We start from the raw sequence: 18266 nt of genomic DNA on the forward strand, positions 1-18266 counted from the left end.
CCGCCCCAACCTGGCTGGACTCTCGGTCCGGTCCCCGCCCTCTGGAGACTCAGCCATTAAAGTTGAGGTGGGGGGATGAGGATGTGGGCGGCGTCCAGGTAACCCTGCGGGGCCCTGATGCCTTCCCTAAAGCCAGCCATCAGGAGTAACACGATGCGCCCCCACATCACCAAACCCAGAACCTCAGTGCTTCGGCACCCCTTCCTCGACATGAGCCCCGCCCAATGAGGAAAAGGGTCTTCTCCATTGGCCGTTGGTGGTCCCTTATCCAATTAGAGAGGCTATCGGCCTTCTCCCGTCTAGTTTAGAAGGAATCGCCGGGGGAATACAGGCCAAACTACAACTCCCGAGAGGTAGCTGGGCTCTTTGGGGGGGGGGTGGGGGGGGTGGTGGCTGCGTGTTCACGTGACTTCCTTCTCGCGGAGACCGAGTTACGCGATAGGCCTGTGAGGGGGCGGGGCCCGGCGCCCGTTCGCCGCATTAGTGGCCAATCGGCAGCCAGGCAGAGTGGGCGCGCGTAGGGGGCGGGGCCGGGCGCGCGGCAGGGCGCGAGAGCGCGCCCGCGGCGGCGGTGGCGGAGACTGTGCGGGGTGCGGGGAACATTGGCTAAGGCGACAGTGGAGGCTTAGGCACCGGTGGCGGTGCTGCTCGGCGCGCGGCCAGCTTTCTAGTTCGGAACGGAACCCTTGGCGTCGCGGGCTCTGCCCGGAAAGTTTGCCGTGAAGTCGCGACCTCTTGGCCCGCGCGGCCCGGCATGAAGCGGCGTTGAGGAGCTGCTGCCGCCGCTTGCCGCTGCCGCCGCCGCCGCCTAAGGAGGAGCCGCAGCACCCTGGGCCACGCCGATGACTACTGCAAACTGTGGCGCCCACGACGAGCTCGACTTCAAACTCGTCTTTGGCGAGGACGGGGCGCCGGCGCCGCCGCCCCCGGGCTCGCGGCCTGCAGGTGGGTGCCAGGCCAGGCGGGACCGTGGAGCGACCCCGCTTCTCGCTCGCAGGATCTCTCGCCCCCTCCCTGTTCCCTTGGATGACCAGAGACCGATAACCCTATGTGTGTGCGCGCGCGTATGTGTGTGGTGAGTTAAAAATGGATTTAAATCGCTGAGGAGGCGTGTGGGTCGCTGCGACGTGGAAGTGGTGGCGGGCTTGGCTGGAAGCAAACTAGTGGGGAACTCGACTCCGGGACGATCGGGGTTTGGAGGCCCGGGATCCGGGCTGCTGCCCAAGTGGCGTCTGGTTGTCGCTGCTTTGCCAGTGTGTGTTGCAAGGAAAATGTTGTCCCTGTGAATTGTTAGCGCACTGGGTTTTTCACCTATTCTAGGTCGCTTCTTGAAATTTTCGTTTGAAAGATGCTTATTTTTCAACGGTAGGGCCCCTCTAAAAATCACGCACATGTTTCTTTAAGTCCACTTTGCTAGAAGAGTAATGCTTTCGAGTTAACGTCCACTCGTGCAAGTTTATGACCCACAATTAATTCGAAGTGTAACTGTAACGGAACTTTTCTGGAAACTGGATTTCCTTACTTGAATAAAGTGTTCCGGAAGATTTTTTTTTTCAATAGTGGCTTGCTTTTTTCATAATTTTCCTAGAAAGTTCTAGAAGTCGATTTTTATTTAAAGAAAAACCTCTCCTTGGAAGATATTTTAAAGGAAATCTTGAATTGGGAAAGCTGGGCACCATCATGCTTGCAGGTCAGACCAATCAGGAAATAGAAACAGGTTGACTGGGGACTTAGAGCTCTTTTGTGACCTGGTTTGGAATACTGTGGTTCATTAAGTTCAGTTTCCCTATTACATATGCATACGAACTTCAAAAAGGAAATGGATAAGAGTAATCCCTATTTTTTCTTGCCTGGTGTGAGGTGAATTTGTTAATGTTCATATTTGATGTTCAATAGACTGTTCTGTAGAGTTGCATTGAAAAACATACCTGAACGTGAGGCATGAGGATTCTCTAGGCGGTACTTATTTTATCGGTCCTTTTAGTCTTCATATGCTAGATGTCTTTTTCACTGTAGTACATAATTTATAATAGTTATGTGTTGGCTTTGTTTATTTTCAATTCCATTAACATAATTTGAGCACCTATTACGTCGAACCACTCTTACGGACCTTGTAGTGTTATGATGATGCAGAAGACTGAGGCTTCTCAAGGAGTTTGGGAAATAGTTGGAGGAGACACATAGTCCAAGTAATAACTGTATTACTAGGAAGTCTGTGAATGGTGATGCATTTTATAGTAGAGGAAGTAACAGGAAAAGTGGCATTTGTGGAGAGTGTAGCATTGAATTGTACCTAGATTATCGGGACTTGAAAGAAAAACAGCTTGTTTGAATGAGTATTTTTATTGTAAAAGAGATAAACAGTTGATGATGTCAGCGAATTTTATTGGGCACAAACTTGATTAGAGCATATATACAAATATATGATCGATAAGGGTGTTAACCAAACATATGAATAATAAAGGAATTGTGTGACTACATAAGTAGGAGTTGTATATACAACCAAAATACTGAATAACATTTCAAAGCTATGAAAAAGTTTTTAATGATCTTTACCATACACAAAAGCCATTTTGATATTAAAATAGGTCTAAAAGGAGTTATCTGTAACTTGATTTATAACTGAAATTTCAAAAGGTAAACATCAGCAGTTTTATTTGTCACAAAAAGTCCACTTTAAAATATTTTAAGCAGGTAATTTTTTTAAAGTTTTTTTTAATATTAAGGCAAAATACATATGAAAAAACAAACCTTCTTAAAGTGAACAATTGAGTGCATTCAGTGTTGTGCAGCTACTGCTTCTGTCTACTTCTAAAACATTTTCTTCATCCAAAAGAAAACTCCTTAAACAGTTACCCCATATTTTCCCTTCCCTCCTCCCAACCCCAGCAGCCACCAGTCTGGGATATGTCTCTATGGTACCTCTTTTTGATATTTTATATAAACAGGATAATATAATATGTGACGTTTTGTATCGGACTACCTCATTCCTTTCTATGGCTGAATAATATTCCATCGTGTGTGTGTGTGTGTGTGTGTATAAAGGAACACAATTTGTTCACCAATTGATGGACATTTGGGCTTTTTCTACCTTTTGGCTATTGTGAATAGTGCTGCTATGAACACATAGCAATTAATTTTGAAATTCTGTTGAGGATGTGTTACATATTCACAGCAAAGTTTTCAGAATTATTTGTTCACAAAGTAAGTTTTCATTTTACTAAGCATAATTATGAGTATGTAGTTTGAAGGAACAAAGTGGATTCACTGAAATGATTTTAGGATAATATATGCAGTAAAGTGGAAAATAAGAATAAAATTGTTGGTAGAATTCAGATCCTTGCTGGGTTATGTCAGTGTGTTTGCCGAACTTATTTTTGGATTCTCTTCCTCACTGGAATAGAAGTTCCTTGAGGTCGAGGATAGTGTCTGTATCTTTTTCAGTTATATTATCAGTGCCTAGCACAGTGCCTTTACATAGTAGGCACTATATATATAATATATAATATATATTGTATATAATACATATATAATATATTTACATATATAATGTAGATTTCATATATAATTTATATACATTATATACGCATACAATATTATATATAATGCATATAATTATATATGTAATGTATATAATATATATTTTATATATAATAATGTATATATAATATATTTATATATTATATATAATGTTTATTATATATTTTATATATTTTTTTTCTTTTTTGAGGTAGGGTCTCACCCTGTCGCCCGGGCTGGAGTGCGGTGGCGTGATTTCAGCTCACTGCAGCCTCGACCTCTGGGGTTCAAGCGATTCTCTCGCCTCTGCCTCCTGAGTGGTTGGGACTACAGTCATGCGCTGCCACAGCTGACTACCTTTTGTGTTCTTAGTAGAGACGGAGTTTCACCATGTTGGCCAGGCTGGTCTCAAACTCCTGACCTCAAGGGATCCTCCTGCCTCAGCCTCCCAAAGTGGTGGGATTACAGGCATGGGCCACCGCACCCTGCCCAATATATATATTTTTAAATAGAGATGGAGGTCTCACTATGTTGCCCAGGCTAGTCCGGAACTCCTGGGCTCTCCTGCGTTGGCCTCCCAAAATGCTAGGATTACAGGTGTGAGCCACTGCACATAGCCCCAATATTTTGTTAAATAAGTGAATAAATAACACCTAAGTTTTTAATCATTGCTCACTGCTTTTTCGTGGTAGAGGAAATTGATGAGAATTGTTTCAGTTCTTTGGCTTTTATTGATGAGTTCCATAAATTAGATCTTGGTAATTTGGGGCTGCAGTGGTTTTACATCTCTAAAGGTTTGGGAGTACTTGTATCACAACTAAATTTCCATACAGTGAGAAGATTTTTGAAAAAAGGTGAGTGGATAGAGAGTGAGGACAAGCCAAGGGCTGAATTTAGTGAATGTCCTAAGCAGGCTTGTTAAAGTGCAAATTAGATGATGTGAGATGGACTTGATAACGCTTGATAATGTTGTATGTTGTATACATTTGTGACTGATGACAGACTTTTTAAGACTACTGTTTGTGGGGTATTTTGAGATTTTTTTCCATTAAAGAAAATTTAAGACCCTAGAGTCTTTAGCTTTCTTATTTATTTATTTTTTTAGACAGTCACATTTAGTAGTGGGGGGTTGTATACCAACTTTAGTGATGCTAATGTTAATACATTATAATAACTCACTACCATCAGACCAGCCTACCTTGTTTTTTTTTTAGATTTAAGATGACAGTGCTATCTCTGATTTCTGCAGTTAAAAATGAACTAAACTTTTTCTTAACATTCTTTTACTTAATTATCTAACTCTAAATAGATGATGTACCTCAGTAGTAAATAGGAAATTTAAAATAGGTACATGTTTAATGTATTCCATTAACATTGATTGCCATTATAAAGGGCAGCCTCTGGTACTCTATTTTAGTGTAGTGATTGTATATCTCTAAGTTTGATGTTATAATAATAATCTGTCCTTTGCAAATTCAGAGTTTCATTCTCAGGGTTCATTACTAAATATTGACTTTCTAGTCCTGAATGAGAGTTACTGGAAGGAATGTGCTATATACTATGTGTAGTATCTTATCTACTACTGTTTTTTCAAAGGGAGAAATATCTTAGATACAATATGTATTTTTGTAAGAAGTTTACTCGATGATAAGATATGTGTAATTTTTTTCAGATATTCCTTTAATACCCAACTTTTTCATATGTCAAGTTGAGGAACTTTTCCTAGAAATTGTCTTAGAATTTAATCTACAATGTTTTTACTTTGTTTAGTGCTTGGAGATCTGATCCAATTTACTGTCTCTTAGATAATTTTATTTTCTCACTTTTCAGTTTTTATTGATCATTTTTAGTCAAGGTTTTTGTTTTATCTTGTGTAAATGAGATAATGTATTTAAAGCACTTAGCACAGTCCTGGTCCTATTTAAGTGGTGGTAACTAAAATTTTTTTCAACACACACCCCCCCCCCAACATTTCTTCAAACACATACACACACACACACACACACACACACACACACACACACACACACACACACACACACACACACACACACACACACACACACACACACACACACACGAGTAGGCTACTTTTTACTTCCTTCTCTTTCCTAGACCCTTCTCCACGTGCTAAATTAAAACATTGAGAGATAGTAGGGCATTTACAAACAGTAGCAGTTTAAAAAGAAGAAAAAAGAGATTAGGGCAGATGAGAGATTCAGCAATTTAAACCTTACATGAGTTAGAATATTTGGTCTTAAGACATTTTTATCTGTTTAATTCTAGTCTTTTAAATGTTACTTACCTCTTATGTTTTATCAAATACTGAAAGTAATACACTTTTAATTATATTTTTCCACTTTCTTGAATTAAGTTTTTAGTACAGTGTGAAAGTTGGTTGATTTGCCGAACATTTAAGTGTATAATTGGGTATTTAAATCAGTATGAAAAGGAGGAAGTTGCTTGGTTTCTTGTAGAAATTTAATGGTGTGTTTGTACAGCCCATTAGGTACTGTAAAGGAGGGTTTGGATGCTGCTTAGTAGCTTTATTTTCATACCTTAGGTCAATGTTTTCTGTAGAGTTGAATGTAGTGAGAATATGTATTAGACGACTGAGTTGATGATAAATATTTTAACATTTCATTTGGAAGAATACTACTCTGTTTCTTTGACACATTTCCTGATGTTGAAGGATGCTTCTAGGGGTAACTGGCAGAATTTTGTAGTCTAGATTAGTGAAAAAATGTGTTTCAGCAAGTATGGGGAAAAATCGAGGAAAAATTTCAATGTCATGTTTTTGTTAAAAACATTCATCATTGCAAGAGCTATTCCTGTACTTTCTTAGGTGTTCCTATTTGCCAATCCAGAAAGGATACTTTGGCATATATTCTTAACTATTAGTAGAGGTAATACTGTAGTAGTTTTATTAAGTGTTATAAAAGTTAAAACTTGGGTATTATATACATAGCCAAGAAGTTGTGGGGGTTAAGTAAGGCCTGTATCTTAAGCGTTCAAGATAATAATTTAGAGTAAGCTGTAGAATCAACTTATAATGATGACTTGCCTTTCTTTGGCAACCAGTAAACTTTGCCTAAAGTTGTATTTGTTTTTATTGAAAGCATAGTCCAAATTCTGCTTTTGAGGTTTGCTCTATATTTATTTTTTAAGTGAAATGGAATCGTAAGGACATTTTTGGTGAGAAAATGTAGTATTACTTTTTCTTCAGACAAAGTCATAAATAGTGATATATAAAATGGGGACCTTTTAAGAGAAGTTAATGAGTTGTATCACTGATTTCCCTCTCATTATTGCTAGTTGAGTAGTAGGTAATTCAGTATGGTAATGTTTTGTTTTACATAAGAGGTGAGGTTGAAGAAGCCATAATGTAGTGAAGGCAGTCACATTACTCTTAAAAGATAGGAAACCTGAGTAGGTTGAGCCTCATTTGATAGTAAGCAGTAGTTTGCTCACAGCAGTAACATAAATAAGGAAGGTGTTGTCTAAAGCTGTCCTGGTGGGTCAGGGAAGTAGACACAGCAGACTTGGCAGTAGGCCTGGCTTCTAAAACAAAATCCAAGTCATCAAATTTGCCCAGGCATGCCATATGAGGTTCAAGTAACAGTGGAATTTAAGAGGAGTGAGTTTGTTCAGGGAGGCTTAGGAGAGTCACAAGCAGGAGCAAGCTTTTTTAAGAGCTATCATTTAAACTCAAACATAATGTGGGTCTGCATCTATTTTGGCATTTCTAGTAATGTTTACGTAATTATATTGTATGACTTTCATCTGTTGGCAATTGGAGCTCTAAGATTTAAGTAACATAGCCTATGAATTGCTAGTTTACCGACAGCTGAAATTTAATCTTTGGGACAGTTCTAGTTAATATTAGTTAATATGCATGTGTGAGGCTGGGCGTGGTGGCTCACACCTGTAATCCCAGCACTTTGGGAGGCCGAAGCGGGTGGATCACCTGAGGTCAGGAGTTCGAGACCAGCCTGGCCAACATGGTGAAACCCCGTCTTTACTAAAAATACAAAATAGCTGGATGTGGTGGCGGGCGCCTGTAATCCCAGCTGCTTGGGAGGCTGAGGCAGAATGGCTTCTTGAACCTGGGAGGTGGAGGTTGCAGTGAGCTGAGATGGTACCATTGCACTCCAGCCTGGGGGACAGAGTAAAACTCTCTCTCAAAAAAAAAAAAAAAATGCTGGGCACGGTGGCTTAACACCTGTAATCCCAGCACTTTGGGTTGCTGAGGCAGGCGGATCATGAGGTCAGGAGTTTGAGACCAGCCTGACCAACATGGAGAAACCCCGCCTCTACTAAAAATACAAAATAGCTGGGTGTGGTGGCGCATGCCTGTTGTAATCCCAGCTACTCGGGAGGCCGAGGCAGGAGAATCACTTGAACCTGGGAGGCGGAGGTTGCAGTGAGCTTAGATCGTGCCATTGCACTCCAGCATAGGCAACAAGAGCGAAACTCCGTCTCAAAAAAAAAAAATGTTTAAAAAGGAACTACAAGTCTATGAAAGCCTGAACATCACAGGTATACCAGAGAAGTAACCTGAAGGCTTCATTTTCTTTTTTCTTTTTTTTTGAGATGGAGTCTTGCTCTGTCTCCCAGGCTGGAGTGCAGTGGCGCAATCTCGGCTCACTGCAACCTCCGCCTCCTGGGTTCATGCCATTCTCCTGCCTCAGCCTCCCGAGTAGCTGGGACTACAGGCGCCCACCACCGCATCCAGCTAATTTTTTGTATTTTTAGTAGAGACGGGGTTTCACTGTGTTAGCCAGGATGGTCTCTATCTCCTGACCTCGTGATCCGCCCATCTCGGCCTCCCAAAGTACTGGGATTACAGGCCTGAGCCATCGCGCCCAGCCCGTCATTTTCCTACATAATGTACAGTTTCAGAATGTCTCATGTTACAGCAGCAGGTGAGAATTTTGCATTTTAAAATATGTTTTTCAGTGTCTTAACGTTTTGTGTTAATTTTGTATTTATTAATTTTCATCAGCTTTGCTGTTTAATTAGAAAATAGGTAGGATTATTTGACCTCTGAAATTGGATTATATTCAGGTTAATTCTTTTCTCCTAAAACTTTTTCAATAAGTTGATTTGTATTAAATGTAAAAATGTTTCTAAAAGCATTTTTTTCTCATCAAGGTAATCACTGACTAGAACACTTTAATGGACTATTTGTGAGTTGTACTTAAATGTAAATATTTTTCAGTATTGCTTTAAAAAATCTTTCAGTAAAAATTGTTAAAAATGGCATTTAGAAAAAAATGACATTCAGAAATTGTTGAAGCTAGATGATGGGTATGTGGGGGTTCACAATAATATTCTCTGTTCTTTATATATGTTCTTAAATTTCCATAATAAAAACTTTAAAAAATGACATTCGAAAGCTCTTCAAATTCTTTAAGGTACTAGATTAGGATAGGAAAAATATTCACTTTTAAAAATAGCATTGTGAAGGCTATAGGATTTGTTGTGTGTGGTTAAAAAAAACTGGCTTAACAAATTAACAGAAAATAAAAGTTAGCATGATATGTCTGATTTACAAAAGTCATTTCTCCCTTTGATTGTGTAGTGTTAACAGTGAGATGGTGGGTGAGTTAGTGGCGCACATAAATAGGAAGTAAACTGATCTTATGCTTTTGAGTAGGTGCTTTAACATTTTAAAAATATTTTCTAATTAACTATATGACGCTAGAAAAATCCATTTATTATCTAGTAATTTAAGAGCTTGAAATTGTTTTAAAAATTTTAATGTTTGATCACGTTGCTTGTATCTGTCAGTCTGATGTTAAGTGTCATTTCTATGAACTCTTCAGTTTATTCATGATGAAAAGAAGCTAGATAAGTTGTTCATGATTTTAAGACTACATTTTTAATCATTTTTAATTTTTAATCTGCATTTTTTTTTTACCTGGTGGAGTGACCCAAACCTTCATTCCTGAAGGGTCTGGGCCACTGGGCCATTTGTGTTTTTTTTTTTGTTTTTTTTTGAGACAGAGTCTCGCTCTGTTGCCCAGGCTGGAGTGCAGTGGCACCATCTCGGCTCACTGCAAGCTCCACCTCCCGGGTTCACACCATTCTCCTGCCTCAGCCTCCCAAGTAGCTGGGACTACAGGCGCCTGCCACCACGCCCGGCTAATTTTTTGTATTTTTAGTAGAGACGGGGTTTCACCGTGTTAGCCAGGATGGTCTCGATCTCCTGACCTCGTGATCCACCCACCTCAGCCTCCCAAAGTGCTGGGATTACAGGCGTGAGCCACTGCGCCCAGTGTTAATCTGCATTTTTAATAATTGGCAGAAACTCACAAAAATAATAGACATAAGTTTTTTTTATTTGTGAACATTTTAGAACAAACAGGGTCTGAAATTTGTATTTCACATCTTGTCATTTGTGAGATCATATTGAATACTAAAGTTTTTTTTTTTTTTTTTGAGGCGGTGTTTCACTCTTGTTGCCCAGGCTGGGGTGCAATGGTGGGATCTCGGCACACCGCAACCTCTGCCTCCTGGGTTCAAGCGATTCTCCTGCCTCAGCCTCCCGAGTAGCTGGGCTTACAGGCATGCGTCACCACACCTGGCTAATTTTGTATTTTTAGTAGAGGCGGGGTTTCTCCATGTTAGTCAGGCTGGTCCCAAACTGCCAACCTCAGATAATCCCCCCGACTTGGCCTCCCATAATGCTGGGATTACAGGCATGAGCCACCACGCCTGGCCGAATAATAAAGTTTTAATCTTGTCCTTTAAATAAAAGATATCTTTGGGGAAAATATAGAAAGTTTAATCTAAATTTTACTTATTTTTTATTGCACATGAAAGGTTTAAGGAAATTTGATAGCTTCTCTGCTGTCAACACTTCTTTATAGTTTTCACTTTCTTTCAGTAAAGGTAGTTCAAATAACACTCAAGAAAAAAGATGATCAGAAGTTGTTAAGGCAAGATGGTAGGTATATGGGGACTCTGTACTGTAGGTATATTTGAAAACTTACATTATACAAAGTTTTGAGGACTTTTTTTTTTTTTTTTTTTTTTGAGACAGAGTCTCGCTCTGTTGCCCAGGCTGGAGTGCAATGGCGCGATCTCGGCTCACCGCAACCTCCGTCTCCTGGGTTCAAGCAATTCTCCTGCCTCAGCTTCCCGAGTAGCTGGGATTACAGGCGCCTGCCACCACGCCCGGCTAATTTTTGTATCTTTATCAGAGACGGGGTTTCACCATGCTGGCCAGGCTGGTCTCGAACTCCTGACCTCAGGCGATCCGCCCGCCTCAGCCTCCAAAAGTGCTGGGATTACAGGCGTGAGCCACCGCGCCCGGACTGAGGACTTTTTTTTTTTTTGAGATAGGGTCTTTCTCTGTTGCCCATGCTGGAGTGCAGTGTTGTGATCACAGCTTACTGCAGCCTCAACCTCCTGGGCTCAGTTGATCCACCCACTTCGGTTTCTTGAGTAGCTGGGACCACAGGTGCGCCACCATGCCTGGCTAATTTTTAAAATTTTTTGTAGAGGTGAGGTCTCGCTGTGTTGCCCAAGGTGGTCTCAAACTCCTGGATTCAAGCGATCCTCCAGCCTTGGCCTCCTGAAGTGATAGGATTAACAGGCATGAGCTACTGCGCCCAGCCTTTGAGACCTCTTAACCATGAGCCAGAGCAAGAAATACATTTTGTTTCAACCCAACACACAGGTACATGTTTATACACACAAACTGAGATAGATGTTTCATGTAAAAGTGTTTAGCTTTACTGCATGACATTACTCTGACATTTTCATTACATTAAAAAATTTGTCACAGCTCACTAATAGATCACTTACTACCTTCAGTTTGAAAAACCGAGCTCTAGGAGATGGTTTCATGGTTCTGATTAAAACTGTTAGTACATTGAAGCTGGGTGCAGTGCCCTGTGCCTGTACTCCCAGCTACTTGGAAGTATCTCTTGAGCCTAGGGATTCTAGACCAGTCTGGACAACATAAGGATACCCTGTTTCTTAAAAACAAAAACAAACTGTTAGTGCATCAAGTTGTTCTTATTATTCAAACCATATTTCCCACGTCTGTAGTTCTTTAATATGTTAAACTTTAAAAATTGACTTAGCTTATTGCTATCTTTTTATTGGGTTAGTTGGCTGGTAAATTTTGCCACTTCCTGAAAATGACTTTTGTTTCCCCCCTTCTCTCTGCCCTGTGGCCAAAGTCTTGGTCTCCTTCCATTTGGATTTGTGTATTAATAGTTTTCTCTTCATATTTTCTCCTAATTCAGTTCTGAAAGTCATAGTTGAGGTTATCTTCAATTCCCACTCCTTTTTGTCTGTAACCTGCCTTTCCTCACAGTTTTTCATTGTGCTCCACCATTTTATATCTGTTACTTCGGATATCAAGCTCATCACCTTTATTCATCTCTTTTCAGTCCCAGTGTGAAACCTTTCCTTCCATCCATTTTCCTGATCTGCCGTCAACGTGTTCACCAAAGACTTTCTCTTTTGTTAGACAGCTTAACAGATATTTTGATGTCGTACTGAGCTAGATCTGGATTCTAGATTCGTTTCTGTTGCTAATTGTGTGATACTGCTAAAAAGCATAGAGTTTCAAGCTAATTCAGTCCTTCCATTTTACAGGAGAGGAAATTGAGACTCAGATTGACCTGCCCAAGGTCATTTAACTGGTTAATATCAAAACAGAGACCCAGGACTTCTGACTCCTAGTCCTTTGGTCTTCTCCAGTAAGTTGCTTAATTTTTGCTTGAAAATCCTACAGTTCCTTCTTGTGGATTAAAAACAACAACAACAACAAAGAAAATCCTACAGTCCTTTTTGCACAACCTATAATTTTGATCATTTTGTAACTTTTTGTTTGTGATACATTAGATAAATATTTAATCCAGTGTTATTGAGTACCTATTATGTGCAAGGTATTTTTATGTGCATTATCTCATGATAACCTAGAGAGAGGTATTATTTCCATTTAGTGCATGAGGAAACAGAAATGCAGATGGATTTGACCATCTAGAAAGTGGGATTAGCTGGGATTTGAACCTTGGTTTTCTGACCTCAAATTTTGGGCCCTTTCTGCTATGCCTGCCTCTTGCCTTGCTATTCTCAGAAAGAGTTTAAGTACAGAAATACTCAGTTTTTCCTATGGTGAAAGCAAGGGTCATGTTGGGCATATGGAATCAAATGTATACGAGTCATGTCTTACAAATTACATGTGTTCCTGTGACTAGATTTTCTGCTTTGGGCTCAAAATAGCTACTTGAGAGATGCTTCTTATTCCTGCCTGCTCTAGTAAATTTTAAAGGGTAGCAGTGATACAGTTAGACCAATAGAGGGTACTGTATCGCTATATCGCTAATTGTGCTAGGCCCAAATTTAGTTCTTTTGGGCCTTTTCTCTTTGCTGCTTTGTGGATCTGGAGGTCAAGAGGTGATATCATTTTAGGTTTTAAGGCAGTTTACTCTAAGGAGGAATGGCCTTTGTCTTTGGAGCCCTCCCTCCGCCCATGTTGTCTTGATTAGGGTCTGATTTGTCATCTTGCAGGCTGTTTTGCTTTTAAAGTTTAAAGCGTTTAGATCTGTCATCAAAATTGCCCTAAACCTGAATGAGGAAAAATTCAGAATTTTAAAAATGCTCAATTGTCAGGGTAGTTTCATTTTTCAAGGTTAACATTTTGCTTTCACATGTTCAAAAAAAAATTAATGCTATTTATTTGATTGAATTTAGGATGCAAGGAAAACTATTCTACCTTCTATAGCCACTAGGACTGACACACATTTTTTTTCCTTGATATTTTGACCAATTTGCCATCTGCCATTTATTCTTATCTCTCAAGATCAGTACTCTTTTGGATTTTCTCTCTTTTGTACATACCCAGTTGTCTCTGAGTTTTACCAGAATTCTCCCTTTGAGAGCAAAGGCAAGAAAGCTCTTTTGTCATACATGTTACCTAGTAAATGTTGGCTGATCATGGTTTTAGAACTTCTGTTGACTTTTTTTTTTTTTTTTTTTTTTTTTTTTTTTGAGACGGAGTCTCGCTCTGTTGCCCAGGCTGGAGTGCAGTGGCGCGATCTCGGCTCACTGCAAGCTCCGCCTCCCGGGTTCACGCCATTCTCCTGCCTCAGCCTCTCCGAGTAGCTGGGACTACAGGTGCCCGCCACCATGCCCGGCTAATTTTTTGTATTTTTTTAGTAGAGACGGGGTTTCACTGTGGTCTCGATCTCCTGACCTCGTGATCCGCCCGCCTCGGCCTCCCAAAGTGCTGGGATTACAAGCATGAGCCACCGCGCCCGGCCTTCTGTTGACTTTTTAATCATCTGATTACTATTGGAAAGAAATAGTAAAATACTCTTAATCTTCTAGTTTAAATATATGCAAAACAGTTATGTTTGGATTGATATTTGCTGAGGGGAAGGAATGAGACAACAGATGCTGGCTTCACACAGTTCTTTTCTCTTTAAGAGTGATAAAGGACTTTTCCAGAAGCCTTCAGCAAACTTAACCTTGCATTTCATTGACCAAAACTGGGTTACATTCCCTTTCCTAAATTAGTTACTGGTAAAGATGAGTGGAATTATTCTTAGCCAACCATACCTATGCCTTGGCCTGAGGATATGGTTGGCTTCCCCAAAACACAAGGCTGCATGGGAGAGGAGTGGATACAAGGTAGAAAATCTGTTAGGGAGGAAGAAAGAGAAAATGGATGCTGGGAGGGGGTCAACCAAAAGAATTGTCTGCGCTTACTATCCACAGTATTCCAACAATTGAGAGACTTAAAAAAAATTTTTTTTGAGAGAGAATCTCACTCTATTGCTTAGGCTGGAGTGCAACCTCTGCCTCCTGGGTTCAGGTGATTCTCATGCCTCAGCCTCTCAAGTAGCTGAGGTAGCTGGGTTTACAGGTGTGCACCACATGCCCAGCTAATTTTTTTTTTTTTTTTTTTTTTTTTTGAGACAGAGTCTCGTTCTGTCACCCAGGCTGGAGCATAGTGGCACAATCTCTGCTCACTGCAACTTCCACCTCCCAGATTCAAGTGATTTTATTGCCTTATGCCTCCCGACTAGCTGGGATTACAAATGTGTGTCACCGTGCCTGGCTAATTTTTGTATTTTTGGTAGAGACAGGGTTTCACCATGTTGGACACGCTGGTCTTGAACTCCCTACCTCAGGTGATCCGCCCGCTTCGGCCTCGCAAACTGCTGGGATTATAGGCATGAACCCCTGTGCCCAGCCAGTTGAGGGACTTTATAATGTAAACCTGACTTTTGCTATGCGGTTGCTTTTTCTGGCACTTGCTTTTTCTTTTGCTTTGTCAGAGTCCTTGGGGATGGGCATGGGAGTTGATAGAGGTCCCAAGAAAGAGAAGTATGGCTGTTGATCCTGGATTAATAACAGTGGGGTTGGTGTCTGATGGGTGGGAGATCTGGGACACAAAATTCATTTTTGTTGTGTGGTTCAGGTGGAATCTGATGATTATGCAGACATACAGAAGCATAAAGACAGTGTCAAATCCTGATTTGTCAAAATTGAGATAGTAAAGTGTTTTTTAAATGCTTATTTTATTTGATTTCTTAAAATTTATTTTGAGACAGAGTCTCACTTTGCTGCCCAGGCTGGAGTTCAGTGGCTCAATCACAGATCACTGCAGCCTTAACTCAGCCTCCCAAGTAGCTCAAACCACAGGCGCTTGCCACCACGCCCAGCTAGTTTTTAAAAATTATTTTTGATAGAGACAGAGTCTTTCTGTGTTGCCCAGGCCAGTCTCAAACTCCTGGGCTTGAGCAATCCTCCCACATCGGCCTCCCAATGTACTGGGATTATAGGTGTGAGCCACCATGCCCAACCTAAAAATTCTTTTTAAAGTGCTTTGTTTCACTCTTTCGAAGGCTAATCTGAAAGAAACTAGCTGTTGTTAAAGGATAAAATAGAAGAATATGTAGAAGAAGAGAAAGTTGTAACTAGAGGGGAACATTGTATGAGATCTTAGAGTAACTGAGCTGGAAGGGACCTCAAGAAAGTCCCCTTCCATTAAGTGGATAAATATACTAAATCATTTAATCTTTTAATTAAGTTTTGTTAAGTGTCAGTATTATTATGTGCCAAATACTGGTAATACAAATTAAATATAATTCAGTCTATTGGAGTAGACATATAAATGACTACAACAATATTAATATAATAGAGGTACAGAGAAGGCCCTCTGAGCGTATAATGACACAGATTAACTCTGAGTAGAGAGGTCAGAGAAGAGTACAGTTGAGCAGAATCCAGTGGGAAGAGTTCACCAGGTGGCTAAGGGAGGACATAACATTTCAGGCCAGTTGATTATCACACCCAAAGACAGGTTAAAGAGCATGGTCCTTTAATTTGGAAAGTGGAAGATCAGGATTCTGTCGTGTCCAGATGTGGCTGGAGAGAGACAGACTATTATACTCTATTGAGGAGTTTGGATTTTAGTTCGAAGACAGCAGGGAGCCATTGAAGGATTTCAAATTGGGCAGAAATGTCAGATTTGTAGCTCCATCACTCTACTATACTGTGGGTAATAGATTGAAGAAGACAGGAATGGAGATGGGGACACATGTATTTGAGAAATGATAAGGGTAGAGCAGTGAAGACGACAAAGTGGGAATAGTGCTCAGATAGATTTACAGGAAAGAAATCAATAGGACCTGGTATCCATTGAGTAAGGAAAGGGAAGGAGGCAGGATTATTTCTATTTTTCTAGTTTGGGTCAGTTGTAGGAGAATCAGCTTTGGAGGTGGGGAGGGAGAAAAGGTGATTCATTTTAATAAAATGTGCTATTACGAAAGATCTGTGGAAATAGTGGCGAACAAGACATGGCCCTTGCCCTCGTGAAGTGCATAGTCTAGTAATAATGTAACTAGTGTCATGAAAGTGAAAGTATAAAGTGCAATGAGAGTATATAGTAAAAAGGAGTTCAGTTTTGTGTATGTCTAGTTTGAAGCATCTGTAGATTTACTAGGCAATTGGAAATAAAGTGTAGAGCTCAAAAGAGAAACTTGCACAAAAGAGATTTGAAAGTTATTGGTCTATAGATATTGATGATAGTTGAAGTCATGGGCATGGATGAAGTCACTGCAAGAGAGTGTGGATTAGAATGTGAAAAGGAGGCTGAGAACAGAACTCCGGAAACAACAGTATTGCAAGGATGGCAAGGAGAGGAGAAGTCTGAGAAGATGCTGTCAGAGAGTTAAATTAGACAGTCAAGAGAATGGTGTAGGGAAAGCCAAGGTAGAAGAGGGTTTTATCTATTTCAACAGCTTTATTGAGGTAAAATTGACATTTAATAAACAACATATTTAAAGTGCACAGTTTAAGTTTTGACATATGTGGAGACCCATGAAACTTTTACCAGATTCAATATAGTGAACATATCCACCACCCCCCAAAAGAAGTTTGTTTGTGTGCCTTTGTAATCACTCCCTCCCATACACCTTTCTCCTTTTCCCAGACAACCGCTGAACTCACTAGAACATTTATATAAGTGGAATTGTAAAGCATGTACTCTTTTTTTGGAGGGGGTGCTGACTTCTTGTCATTGTTATTTTGAGATACGTCCATGTTATTGAGTGTATCAGTAGGTCATTACTTTTTATTGGGGAATAGTTGCCATTATGTATGTATAGTACAATTTGTTTTATCCATTCACCTATTGATGGACTTTTGGATTGTTTCCAGGTTTTGGCTGTTACAAATAAAGCAGCGATGAATATTCATGTATTGTCTTTGTATGGACACATCTTTCCCATTCCCTTGGGTAAATACCTAAGAATGTAATGGTTGGGTCATTTGGTAGATGTACATTTAACTTTTTGTTTATTATTATTATTTATTTATTTATTTTTTGAGATGGAGTCTCACTCTGTCGCCAGGCTGGAGTGCTGTGTGATGCATATCTCGGCCCACTGCAACCTCCCAACTCCCTCGTTCAAGTTGTTCTCCTGCCTCAGCCTCCTGAGTAGCTGGAATTACAGGCACACGCCACCATGCCTAGCTAATTTTTGTATTTTTAGTAGAGACAGAGTTTCACCATGTTGACCAGGATGGTCTCGATCTCCTGACCTCGTGATCCACCCGCCTCAGCCTCCCAAAGTGTTGGGATTACAGGTGTGAACCACTGTGCCTGGCACATTTAACTTTTTAAGAAACTGCCAAACTGTTTTCCAAAGTGGTTATATCATTTTAAATTCCCACTAGCAATGGAAATACATATTTTGACATCCTAACCAACATCAGGTTTAGGTAGCCTTTTTAATTTTAGCCATTCTAACAGGTGTGTAGTGGTATCTTCTGTAGGTTTAGTTTATATTTCCCAAATAACTAATGCTCTTGAACATCTTTTTATGTGCTTGTTTGCTGCCTATCTTTTTTGATTAAGTGTCTGTTTAAGCTTTTTACCCATTTAAAAAAGTTTTTTATTTTGAAATAATTAATAGATACACAGGAAGTTGTAAATAAAATGTAAACAGGTTCTGGGTACCCTTTACTCAGTTTCTCCCAATGATAACATCTTGCATAACTGTAGTACAATATTGAGACCAAGAAAATGACATTGGTACAATCCACTGAACTAACTCAGATGTGACCAATTTTACATGCGCTGATTTGTGTGTGTTTATATATGTAGTTCTCTGCAGTTTTATCATATGTAGATTAGTGTAACTACTACCATGATCAAGATACAGAACTGGGCCAGGTGCGGTGGCTCATGCCTGTAATCCCAGCACTTTGGG

The 18266-nt window shown here is 40.2% G+C and overlaps 1 protein-coding gene across 8 annotated transcripts in view; it reads left to right on the plus strand.

Moving 5' to 3' along the window:
* Positions 1 to 572: 572 nt before the first annotated feature.
* NFATC3 (nuclear factor of activated T cells 3) overlaps positions 573 to 18266 on the plus strand; it is a 174836-nt gene continuing 157142 nt past the window's right edge. For all 8 annotated transcript variants that reach the window (XM_058441135.1, XM_058441131.1, XM_032157708.2 and 5 more), the window contains exon 1: positions 573 to 945. In XM_058441135.1, the coding sequence (XP_058297118.1) occupies positions 843 to 945 (103 nt within the window). In that variant the 5' untranslated portion in view covers positions 573 to 842. The remainder of the gene's footprint in view (positions 946 to 18266) is intronic.

Source organism: Hylobates moloch, unplaced genomic scaffold (assembly GCF_009828535.3).
Source record: "Hylobates moloch isolate HMO894 unplaced genomic scaffold, HMol_V3 SCAFFOLD_6, whole genome shotgun sequence".
Taxonomy (NCBI): domain Eukaryota; kingdom Metazoa; phylum Chordata; class Mammalia; order Primates; family Hylobatidae; genus Hylobates; species Hylobates moloch.